The sequence below is a fragment of the Budorcas taxicolor genome, chromosome 15, assembly GCF_023091745.1.
Source record: "Budorcas taxicolor isolate Tak-1 chromosome 15, Takin1.1, whole genome shotgun sequence".
NCBI classification, from domain to species: Eukaryota; Metazoa; Chordata; class Mammalia; order Artiodactyla; family Bovidae; genus Budorcas; species Budorcas taxicolor.
Genome location: NC_068924.1, coordinates 6328800 through 6342249, shown reverse-complemented (window position 1 = coordinate 6342249; position 13450 = coordinate 6328800). Strand labels below are relative to the sequence as shown.

Below are 13450 nucleotides of genomic sequence, written 5' to 3'. Positions count from 1 at the left end.
CTAAGCTTTACTATCCTGGAATGTCTCCTTATACAAACATTTTTAACTAGGCTGTAAATGCCTTCAAAGAGGACCTGAACTGTGTAGAAACATGAAATATTCATAGAGAATTATCTCCCAAAACCAAGACTCTGCTTTTTAAATGGAGTGTTTAGTTCATTTACATTTAATAATTATTGAAATGGTTTGATTTAGGTCTATAATTTAACTTTGTTTTCTATTAATTCTTTATTTTTTTCTATTGTTTGTGTTTTCCTCCTTCCTGTCTTCCTTTGACTTAGTTAAAAAGAAAGCTTTTTTTTTCAGTTTTCCTATTTTCAGTGGCTCCTCTTGGAATTGCAATAAATTTATTAACTGTTTATAGTTAATATTAGATCATGTCACATAAAATATAAGGATCTTTCAACAATTTAATTATGTTTACCCACCTCCCTGGCATCCTTTGTGCTATTTTGTCATTTCTTTTATATCTATAAATGTTATAAACCCACAATACAATATTGTATTTTTTGTATTAAACCTCCAGTTGTCTTTTTAACAGTTGAGGAAGAGAGAATTAATATACTCTTTTCCATTTACCTGCATATTTATTGTTTTCAGTGTTCTTCATTCCTTTGCGTAGATCCCTGTTTCCATCTGGTGTAATTTCCCTTTAGCCTGAAGAACTTCCTTTGGCATTTCTTGTAGTACAGGACATCTGGCAATACTCTCAGCTTTTGTTTATCTGAAGATAACTTGATTTTACTTTCAGTTTAAAAGACAGTTGCACTGAATCCACAGTTGTGAGTTAACAGCTATTTTCTTTAGCTCTATAAAAAGGCCACTGTCTTGTCTTGTGACCTCCGTGTTTCTCATGGAGAAGTTAGCTGTCATTCTCATGAAACGTTAGCTGTCATTCCTATTTTATTCTGGTATATGTAGTATACCTTTTATTCTGTAACTACTTTTAATATTTTATGTTTGGTTTTCATTAGTTTGACTTAAATTACCTAGGTCTGTGGTTTGGTATTTATCTTTATAGGAGTTCACTGAGCTGCTCTTATCTGTAATTTAATGTTCTTCACCAAATTTGGAAATTATCAGGCCATAGTTCTTCAGACATTTTCTGCCTTATTCTCTTTCCCTTCTATTTCGGGGACTCCAATTTACATATATTGTACTGCTGCTGCTACTGCTAAGCCGCTTCAGTCGTGTCCGACTCTGTGCGACCCCATAGACGGCAGCCCACCAGGCTCCTCCGTCCCTGGGATTCTCCAGGCAAGAACACTGGAGTGGGTTGCCATTTCCTTCTACAGACACATAATAATGACCACTTACGATTTGGTGACCCACAGGTAACTAAAGTTGTTACTCATTCTTTTGCCCTCTCATCTGTGCTGTTGTTCAGACTTCAGTTCAGTTCAGTCGCTCAGTCAGGTCCAACTCTCTGCGACCCCATGAATTGCAGCACGCCAGGCCTCCTTGTCCATCACCAATTCCCAGATTTCACTCAGATTCATGTTCATCGAGTTAGTGATGCCATCCAGCCATCTCATCCTCTGTCATCCCCTTCTCCTACTACCCCGAATCCCTCCCACCATCAGAGTCTTTTCCAATGAGTCAACTCTTTGCATGAGGTGGCCAGAGTACCGGAGTTTCAGCTTTAGCATCATTCCTTCCAAAGAAATCCCAGGGTTGATCTCCTTTAGAAGGGACTGGTTGGATATCCTTGCAGTCCAAGGGACTCTCAAGGGTCTTCTCCAACACCACAGTTCAAAAGCATCAATTCTTCGGCGCTCAGCCTTCTTCACAGTCCAACTCTCACATCCCTACATGACCAATGGAAAAACCATAGCCTTGACTAGACAGACCTTTGTGGGGAAAGCAATGTCTCTGTTTTTCAATATGCTATCTAGCTTGGTCATAATTTTTTTCCAAGGAGCAAGCGTCTTTTAATTTCATGGCTGCAATCACCATCTGCAGTGATTTTGGAGCCCAAAAACATAAAGTCTGACACTGTTTTCACTGTTTCCCCATCTATTTCCCATGAAGTGATGGGACCAGATACCATGATCTTCATTTTCTGAATGTTGAGCTTTAAGCTAAGTTTTTCACTCTCCTCTTTCACTTTCATCAAGAGGCTTTTTAGTTCCTCTTCACTTTCCGCAATAAGGGTGGTGTCATCTGCATATCTGAGGTTATTGATATTTCTCCCGGAAATCTTGATTCCAGCTTGTGCTTCTTCCAGTCCAGCGTTTCTCATGATGTACTCTGCCTTGACATACTCCTTTTCCTATTTGGAACCAGTCTGTTGTTCCATGTCCAGTTCGAACTGTTGCTTCCTGACCTGCATACAGATTTCTCAAGAGATAGGTCAGGTGGTCTGGTATTCCCATCTCTTTCAGAATTTTCCACAGTTTATTGTAATCCACACAATCAAAGGCTTTGGCATAGTCAAAAGCAGAAATAGATGTCTTTCTGGAATTCTCTTGCTTTTTCCATGATCCAGCGGATGTTGGCAATTTGATCTTTAGCTCCTCTGCCTTTTCTAAAACCAGCTTGAACATCAGGGAGTTCACAGTTCACGTATTGCTGAAGCCTGGCTTGGAGGATTTTGAGCATTACTTTACTTGCATGTGAGATGAGTGCAATTGTGTGGTAGTTTGAGCAGTCTTTGGCATTGCCTTTCTTTGGGATTGGAATGAAAACTGACCTTTTCCAGTCCTGTGGCCACTGCTGAATTCTCCAAATTTGTTGGCATATTCAGTGCAACACTTTCACAGCATCATCTTTCAGGATTTGAAATAGCTCAACTGGAATTCCATCTCCTCCACTAGCTTTGTTCGTAGTGATGCTTTCTAAGGCCCACTTGACTTCACATTCCAGCATGTCTGGCTCTAGGTGAGTGATCACACCATTGTGATTTTCCAGGTCGTGATGATCTTTTTTGTACAGTTCTTCTGTGTATTCTTTCCACCTCTTCTTAATATCTTCTGCTTCTGTTAGGTCCATACCATTTCTGTCCTTTATCGAGCCCATCTTTGCATGAAATTTTCCCTTGGTATCTCTAATTTTCTTGAAGAGATCTCTGGTCTTTCCCATTCTGTTCTTTTTCTCTATTTCTTTGCATCGATCACTGAGGAAGGCTTTCTTATCTCTCCTTGCTATTCTTTGAAACTCTGCATTCAGATGCTTATATTTTCCTTTTCTCCTTTGCTTTTCACTTCTCTTCTTTTCACAACTATTTGTAAGCCCTCCTCAGACAGCCATTTTGCTTTTTTGCATTTCTTTTCCATGGGGGTGGTCTTGATCCCTGTCTGCTATACTATGTCACGAACCTCATTCCATAGTTCATCAGGCACTCTATCTATCAGATCTAGGCCCTTAAATCTGTTTCTCACTTCCACTGTATAATCATAAGGGATTTGATTTAGGTCATACCTGAATGGTCTAGCGGTTTTCCCTACTTTCTTCAATTTAAGTCTGAATTTGGTAACAAGGAGTTCATGATCTGAGCCACAGTCAGCTCCTGGTCTTGTTTTTGTTGACTGTATAGAGCTTCTCCATCTTTGGCTGCAAAGAATATAATCAATCTGATTTTGGTGTTGACCATCTGGTGATGTCCATGTGTAGTGTCTTCTCTTGTGTTGTTGGAAGAGGGTGTTTGCTATGACCAGTGCATTTTCTTGGCAAAACTCTATTAGTCTTTGCCCTGCTTCATTCCGCATTCCAAGGCCAAATTTGCCTGTTCCTCCAGGCGTTTTGCATTCCAGTCCCCTATAATGAAAAGGACATCTTTTTTGGGTGTTAGTTCTAAAAGGTCTTGTAGATCTTCATAGAACCGTTCAACTTCAGCTTCTTCAGCGTTACTGGTTGGGGCATAGACATGGACTGGAATGGGTGAATTTAACTCAGATTGTTCAGACTAGATGATTTCTAGTTAGTCCTCAAGTTTACTGACTCTTGTGCTATCAGTAATCTGCTACTGTTGCAGGAAGGCGGACCCCTTCCAGGGCCCAAAACTGGGCTCTTGTCTAACACTCGGAATTGAATTGTCTGAGAAGATACATGTGCTGACAAAGCAAGAGATTTTATTGGGAAAGGACATCCAGGTGGATAGCAGTAGGGTAAGGCAACCCAGGAGACCTGCTCTGCGGCGTTGCTCGAGTCTCAGGTTTTATGGTGATTGGATTAGTTTCTGGGTGGTGTTTGGCCAATCATTCTAATTCAGAGTCTTTCCTGGTGGCACACGCATTGCTCAGCCAAGATGGATGCTAGCGAGAGGGATTCTGGGAAGTGGATGAACACGCGGTGTCTCCTTTACACCTTTCCCAAACTCTTCCAGTTGGTGGTGGCTTATTAGTTCCATATTCCATATCAGGATCTCCTGTCATAAAACAACTCATGCAAATGGTTACTATGGTGCCTGGCCAGGGTGGGCGGTTTCAATCAGTGTGCTTCCCCTAATGCTACTAAGCCTACTAGTGGAAATTTTTCTTTCAGATATTGTACTTTTGAGTCCCCAAATTTCCAGTTATTTCTTTTATATAATAACTTTCATTTCTCTCCTCAGTATGTTTTTATTTCCCTTTAAGTATTCAAGCTATAAAAAGTTCTCATCTATTTGCTAGTCTGTATCTCCTAATACAAGGGCTTCCTTGGTGACTCAGTAATAAAGAACCCTCTTGCCTATGCAGGAGACATAGGTTCAATCCCTGGGTCAGGAAGATCCCCAGAAAAGGAAATGGCAACCCAGTCCAGTATTCTTGCTTTGGAAATCCCATGGACAGAGGAGCCTGGGCGGGAGTCAGACATAACTTAGTGACTAAACAGTAACAATCTGCTAATATAAAGCCAATGTAAACATCAATTATATTTCACTCTCTTACAAGGGTAATAATGGATCAGTTCAGTTCAGTCGCTTAGTCATGCCTGACTCTTTGTGACCCCATGGACTACAGCACACCAGGCTTCCCTGTTCATCACCAACTCCCAGAGCTTGCTCAAACTCATGTCCATCAAGTTGGTGATGCCATCCTACAATCTCGTCCTCCATCATCCTCTTCTCCTGCCTTCAATCTTTCCCAGCATCAGGGTCTTCTCAAATGAGTTAGTTCTTCCCATCAGGTGGCCAGAGTATTGGCGTTTCAGCTTCAGCATCAGTCCTTCCAAGGAATATTCAGGACTGATTTCCTTTCAGAAGGACAGGTTTGATCTTTTTGCAGTCCAAGGGCCTCTCAAGAGTCTTCTCCAACACCAAAGTTTAAAAGCATCAACTCTTCAGCACTCAGCTTTCTTTATGGTCCAACTCTCACATTCATAGCTTTGACTAGACAGACCTCTGTTGGTAAAGTAATGTCTCTGCTTTTTAATGTGCTATCTAGATTGGTCATAGCTTTTCTTCCAAGGAGCAAGTGTCTTAATTTCATGGCTGCAGTCACCACCTGCAGTGATTTTGAAGCCCAAGAAAATAAAGTCTGTCACTGTTTCCATTGTTTTCCCATTTATTTGCCATGAAATAATATATAACAAATTTGCAATTATTATTCCTTGCTTACTAGAATCTTTTCAGAATCTTCTGTCTTTTTAGTAATGGTAAAGTGGTTATAATTCATTTTTCCTGTTTTAAGATTCTAAACAACAAATAACTTGTTTCCCTATTTTTGTGTCTGCTATGCCAAGTAAATGTTTAGTGTCTTACCTGATGACTCATATATAAGCTATTGATGAACCACTTTACATATTTGAATTACAGAAAAAAAAATTTTTATTTGACAAATTCCCTTAAGCATCTGGACAGCCATGGATTTCTCAAGCCACCTCTCAAATATATAGTTTTGTCTAGAGTACGCTTCACACTGGCCAGATTAATGGACAGATAGTGCATTCGCCCACCCTAATTTTTGTGACAATCAAAACTCCTTCACAAATTTGTAAATACCCAAGGAAGGGGAAATATCCCAGGGTTGAGAACCACTGTATTAGAATAATTAAAGGAAATTCTGTTTTAAAACAAAAGTTTTATAAAAATTAAATGACAGCTATGTATTTTCCTATGGATTAGGAGAAAATTATTTAAGAAGTTGTATTAATCCTTTTATAGGCCTTCTTAGTTTCTAACCTAGCTTCCTTATTATTAAGTCTTTGTCTGCTGTGAAAACTCTTCCTTCTTCAAAAACCAAACCACCTACCAGAAAAGTTTATTAAAATAGCTGCTAGTCTGATATGTCCATTGAGCACTTAAGATGTAACTAGTCCAAATTTAAATATAAAGCAACACTTAGTACAAAAAAGGATATAAAATATTTCAATAATTTTTACATTGATGCATGTGTTGAAATGAAAATATTGGAGACATACTGATTTAAATAAATACTGAAATTCTCCTCATTTTCAATGTGGCTACTAGAAAATGTAAAATTATATATACAGCTTACATTTTATTTCTCATGGACAGTGCTGATAAACTATATCTCAGTGTGGAGACGCTTAAGTGTTCATCTGGTTGCACAGTTGCACAAAGGACCTTATAGCTATACTTGCTTTGTACATTACATAAGGTTGATAAAACATCCTTCATATCAAATACCTGAGGGGATTCTTATTTTTTATTGTGATAAAATATGTATAACATAGAATTTAATAGTTTAAGCATTTTTAAGTGTATAGTGAAAATGAAAGTCACTCAGTCATGTCTAACTCTTTGCGACCCCATGGACTGTACAGTCCATAAGATTCTCCAGGCCAGAATCTTGGAGTGGGTAGCCTTTCCCTTCTCCAGGGGATCTTTCCAACCCAGGTCTCCTGCATTGAAGGTGGTTCTTTACCAGCTGAGCCACAAGGGAAGCCCTTTAAGTGTATAGTTGTGACATTAGGTACATTCATAGTGCTGTGTAACCACCACCATCATCCATCTCCAGACCTTTTTCACCTTCTCAACTGAAACTCTGTGCCTATTAAATACTAACTTCTCATACCCTCACTCCCTCCAGCCCCTGGCCACCAGTATTGCACTTTCTGTCTCTATGAATTTGACTACTCTAGGTACCTCATATGTATGCATGCATGCTAAGTCGCTTCAGTTGTGTCTGACTCTGCAACCCCATGGACTGTAGCCCACTAGGCTCCTCTGTCCATGAGATTCTCCAGGCAAGAATACTCGAGTGGGTTACCATGCCCTCCTTCAAGGGATCTTCCTAACCCAGGAATCAAACCCACATCTCTTACATCTGCCTGCATTAGGCAGGCAGGTTCTTTAGCACCAGCACCACCTGGGAAGATGAGGTACTTCATATAAGCGAAATTATATAAGATTTCTCCTTTTGTGATTGACTTATTTAACTTAGCAGAATATCTTCAAGGTTCATCCATGTAATAGTATGTGTCAGAATTTCCTTATTTTTAATACTGTATCATATTCCATTGTATGTGAATGTTACATTTTGATTATCCATTCATCTGTCAGTGGATGCTTGAGTTACTTCCACCTTTTGCCTACTGTGAATAATGCAACTATGAACATAAGTATACAAACATATATTTGAGTCCCTGATTTCACTTCTTTGGTATATTCCCAGAAGTGTAATCATATGGTAATTAAATGTAATTTTATGAGGGCTCACTATACCATTTTCTACAGCAGCTGCTTGTTTTACGATCCCACCAGCAATGCATAAAAGTTTCAATTTCTCCATATCCTTGTTAACAGTTGTAATTTTCTGGGTCTTTTTATAAATATAATAGTCATTCAGATAGTTCCAGCCAGTGGAGATCTTTGGAAGGTTGGTTAATAGTGACCTGTGGCATTAAAAAATTTAAAGAGTTCTTGCCAACCACCTCCCAACCCCATGTACTCCCAAGAGATACTTGACAGTTTCTCTGCCAGTGAGTCATACCAGTGCTCCTTTTTTCATTACCTAGGAGATATTATTGACACACTCAATCACACACATTTTTATGAACAAAATTAATTTTTTATATTAGTTCTTTGAATATAAAATCAAGTGCCTAGGGACAGTCAGAAATAAATGAAATAGGAAAGATAAGAAAAATAGGGAATGGGAGGCTTCCAGTTCAAGATGGTAGAATAGAAGGACATTCATTCATTTCCTCCTGCAGGAACACCAAACTCACAACTAGCTCTTGAATAACCTTTGACAGGAGGACACTGGAACCAACCAAAAAAAAAAGAGATGTCCCACATGCAGAGACAAAGAAGTGACAGCAAGATGGTAGAAGGGGCACAAACACGATAAAATCAAATTCCATGTCTGTTGTGTGGGTGACCCACTATCTAGAGAATAATACCAAAGAAGTTCTGTCACTGTTGTGAAGGTTTGGAGCCTCATGTCAGGCTTCCCAGCCTGGGGATTCAGCAAAGGGACTGGGAATCCACAAGGAATCTAAAGACCAGTGGGATTTGATTATAGAACTTCCACACAACTGGGGAAAACAGCGACTCCACTCTTGGAGGGCAAAACAAAACCTTGCATGCATCAAGACCCACCAAGACTGCTTCCCCTCTCTGTGGGGAAATAAGAAGTGACCCCAAAGGAGACTGACCAGTCCTACCTGCTAGTGCCAGAGAGTCTTCTGTGGAGGCATGGATCTGCAGTGGCTCACCATGGAGACAGGAGTAATGGTAGCAGCAGTAGCAGTCCTGGAAGATGCTTCACAGTGTAAGTCCTCTTGGAGGTTGCCAGCAACCCTACCGTAGAGCCGATAGACCCCAGGACTGGGTCACCTCAGGCCAAACAACTAACAGTGAGGGAGCATAACCCCACCCATCAGCAAATAATTGGATTAAAGTTTTACTGAACAAGGGCCTGTCCATCAGAGCAAGACCCAGTTTTTCTGCACCCCATGTTTCTCCCATCAGATGTTTACACAAGCTTCTTAGTCTTATCCACCAGGGGGCAGACAGAAGAAGCAAGAAGAACCACAATCCCACAGCAGCTAGAACAAAAGCCACATTACAGAAAGTTAATCAGAATGAAAAACCAGACGGTTATGTCCCAGATGAAGAGACAAGATAAAATCCCAGAAAAACAACCAAATGAAGTGGAGATAGGCAACTTTCCAGAAAAAGATTTCAGAATAATGATAGTGAAGATGATCCAGGATCTTGGGAAAACAATGGAGAAGATACAAGAAATGTTTACCAAAGACCTAGAAAAACTAAAGAACAAACAGAGATACACTAGAAGAAATCAATAGATTTCCTCCAGTGACCTGGAGGACAGAATGGTGGAAATCACTACAGCACAACTGAATATAGAAAAAAGAATTTAAAAAAATTTTTTGAAGATAGCCTAAGAGACCTCTGGGACAACATGAAACACAACATGAATAGGGGTTCCTGTTTAAACAGCATTCACATTATAGGGGGTCCTAGAAGGAGAAGAGAGAGAGAAAAGACCTGAGAAAATATTTGAAGAGATAATAACTTAAAGCTTACCTGACATGGAAAGAGTCAGTCAGGTCCAGGAAGTGCAGAGTAAGATAAACCCAAGGAGGAACACACCAAGACATATAGTAATCAAAATGATGAAAATCAAAGACAAAGATAAAACATTAAAAGAAACAAGGGAAAGATGATAAAGGTTATCAACTGGTTGCTCAACAGAAAATCTACAAGCCAGAAGGGAATGGCATGATTTATTTAAACCAATGAAAGGGAAGAACCTACAACCAAGAATATGCTACCCAGCAAGACTTTGATTTAGATTTGAGAGAAATCAAAAACTTTGCAGAAATCAAAAGCAAAAGTTAATAGAATTCAGCACCACCAAACCAGTTTTACAACAAATGCTAAAGGAACTTCTCTAGGCCAGAGACACAAAAGTAGGAAAAGACCTATATGAAATAAACCCAAACAACTAAGAAAATAGTAATAAGATCGATCATACATATTGATAATTACCTTAAATGTAATTGGATTAAATCCACCAACCAAAAGACATAAACTGGATGGGCAAATGAAAACATGTGCATGTATGAACTTTCACTTACCACATCAGTCTACTTAACCCACCAAATTATATATAACTATTTATATTGTTAGGGTAATCATGTTTCCATTATGGCTTGCCATTGTAGTTATCTTTTTTGTCTGGCTATTGACTGTGAAAACTGATAAACATCTTTTACTATTGTGATTATGTAACTGTTATTCACCTAATACCATTGGATCATGATTGGTCAATAGAAAGTAATAATTCTGTATCACTAAAACTACCATTTAATACAAAAATTTGGAATTAATTTTTTAAAATCCAGATGTATATCAGAATTCTCTTGGAAGATTTTGAAAAATAAAAATGTCCAGGTATTGCTTTTTTTCTCCAAAGCTCCAATTGTGCTTCTAATGAGAAGGCATGTTTAAAAACAACTGGACTATATGATGACCTTTTACTTTTATCTAGTTTGTTTCACTTTTTCTGTTTCATATTTAGTGCTCCCATTTCATTTAGTTTATGTTTTCCAATTTCTCCATCTCTTTTTTTTGTTGTTATTGTTCTTAAGCCTTTATCAAGGGTAGTAGAAAAGCTTTTATATACATATATACAGTGTATGATATATATGTTTTTAGAAAATTTATGAATTTTTGCTGAGCTAAAAGATTTATGACATTTTGATTCCACTTGTTTGATTTAGTATGAATAGAATACTAGATTTCTAATTTATATTCCCTCAAAACTGAATATAGTTCCCGTGTATTTTGGCACCTAGTATTACTGCAAATAGTCTAGAAAATTTATTATCTTAGTAAATAAAAAAAAATTGAATGAGGCTCGAAACTTCTAATCCAGTTCTGAGGATATAAAGAATACTATGTTGTTAACAACAACAACAAAAGAAAAAAAAAACAAGAAACTAACATGTGATACAGTATTATTAACTAAAGTACAGATTTTGTTCAGATTTCACAAAATTTTATGGTAGTGTCCATTATTTGTTTTCATACCTTATTCAAGACTCCACATTGTATTTAGTTGCATTGACCAGCTTCAGCTGCATGCAACAAATTCTAGTAAATTCTCTTTTCATTTTTATTCTATTACAAATATTTTCTAATTTTCCTTGTTATGGCTTCTTAGATACACCCATCATTTAAAAGTGGACATTTAATTTCCAAATCCATGGGACTTTTAAAAAAATGTCTTTGATATTAATTTTTCATTTTGATACTAATTTCTCATTTAAATATGTCTTCTATGCAATCACTCTCCGTTTTTTTTTCAGTCCTCTAACTTTATTGAGGTTTTCAGTGGCTAAGTCAAAGATCTCTCTTGGTAAATGTCACATTGCACTTGAAAATATATTGGTTATTTTCAAATACAATTTCTAATACAATTCTACAATGATAAGGGAACAAACTCCGTATGATTTCAATACCTTTAGACCATGAAATTTTTGCACCTTGTTTAATGTCTCTGTATATGTTCCAGTGTCTCCTAGTTTATAGTTTATGAGAACTTGAATGGAATTTGTACAAAAATTGTATAAATCTTAATTATACTGAATTGATTCATAGTGCTTTGCAGATCTACTGTATCCTTCTACTTCTCTGTATAGTCATTCTAGTAATTTTTGAGAGTTTGATATTGAAACTCCAACCAAAAATCTTAATTTATCTACTTAAAAATACAGTTGTAATATATAGAGGAATTATATGTAACCTTGTTCTGTACTTCCTAACTCTCCTGTAAATCTATTATACCTCCATAGTTTAAAAAATTAAAAAATTATTTAAAAATAAAGAATAATAGAGGATAGTAAGAATTATGGGAAGATGTTTCTAACCATAAGTGAATAAAGAGTCCAAGGTTGTCATGTCTTTCTTGTTTTCAAAAGAAGTTGAGAATCACAATTTTTATGTAAATTGTCTGAATTTTTAGCACAACCCAGACTTAACATGACTGACAATTTTAAACTTTTGGCTAAAAGAGAAATACACATTATCTTCCTGGCTACTACATAATTTGCAAGGCTTATTCTTTTACCAATCAGTTATTTTCTTCACAGTACAGAAAATAATGTAGCTTTTTAGAAGCGACTTTTTCCACAGCAGGGTTTGGAAACTGAAAATGGGAAGTGTATGCAGGCCTGCCCCATGTTAGAAAGAGGTTCATTACATGCCTTCTTTTAGTTGCAAAAGGCCCAGGTAAGATTCTGAAATTACTACTTGCAAAGATATTTAAACTGTTAACAAATGGTCTTTTTTTACTTAAAAGTTGTTTTTTCTAAGTAATTAAACATTTTTTAAATTTTCAATGTTTATACTACATAATTCTGTTGTCTACATTGTTTTAAATATAGAGCATTTGAAGAAAAACGAAAAGAACAAGAAGAAAGAGAACATCAAATCAGAGAACAGATACTTCAACAACGAAAACAGAAGGTTGAAGAAGTTACTGAAAAATTCCAGCGTGCTCATATTCCTTTTTCACAGCGGAAGAGAACAGGTGCCTTAATTTCTAGAGCAATATAAATATAAAAATGAAAGTTGTAATCACATTCAACTTGAGTAGACAATAAAATAAATTAAGAAAAAAAAGTGGAAATTCAGCCTATATGTTTTGAATAATAGGACTTTTGCCAAATGGAAAATTGCAATTTGATATAGGTTTAATTTGAAGAATTAATATTTTGTTGGATCTGTTGGGAAATTTGAAAAACATGCAAGTTTGATTATACTTCATACTGGCTTGCAATGTGTTGTCTTTTTAAAACTGATTTAGTAAATAGCTTAACATCAAAAGACAATTTAACATTTAGATTTAATAAGTTAATATCAGATTCATTTTGGCATTTGGCTACATTTTTGTTCAAATTCACATTTGAGAGACCAGCAAAATAAAGAGATCCATAAAGAGGGTGCTGCTGCTGCTGCTAAGTCACTTCAGTCGTGTCCGACTCTGTGTGACCCCATAGATGGCAGCCCATCAGGCTCCCTCATCCCTGGGATTCTCCAGGCAAGAACACTGGAGTGGGTTGCCATTTCCTTCTCCAGTGCATGAAAATGAAAGGTGAAAGTGAAGTTGCTCAGTCGTATCCAACTCTTAGCGACCCCATGGACTGCAGCCTACCAGGCTCCTCCGTCCATGGGATTTTCCAGGCAAGATTACTGGAGTGGAGTGCCATTGCCTTCATAATCCAACAATCTAAGACTGGAGTCAATTAAAAATTTTTAAATGATTATGTTTGATTCTTCAGTACCACATCTACATTTTTATGCCTTAAATAGTAACACAGAATTAGCAACAAAATGTCAAAGCTTCAGAAAGAAAAGGGACAAGCAGAACCTTTGAGTATTTAGCAAACACATGTTGTACTGCTATATTGTACACCAGTCTAGGGTAAGCTAAGATGCCAAGATACAGAAAAATCTAATTGTACTCTGCTGTTAAAGACTTCACAGTTTATTTTGGAGATGAGAGTAATGCAAACAAGTAATATCAATAAATCT

General features: G+C 37.2%; 1 protein-coding gene across 1 annotated transcript in view; it reads left to right on the top strand.

The window, feature by feature from the left end:
• CEP126 (centrosomal protein 126) overlaps positions 1-13450 on the top strand; it is a 112355-nt gene that overhangs the window by 29674 nt on the left and 69231 nt on the right. The window contains exon 3 of the mRNA XM_052653297.1: positions 12301-12446. Within this exon, the coding sequence (XP_052509257.1) occupies positions 12301-12446 (146 nt within the window). The remainder of the gene's footprint in view (positions 1-12300; positions 12447-13450) is intronic.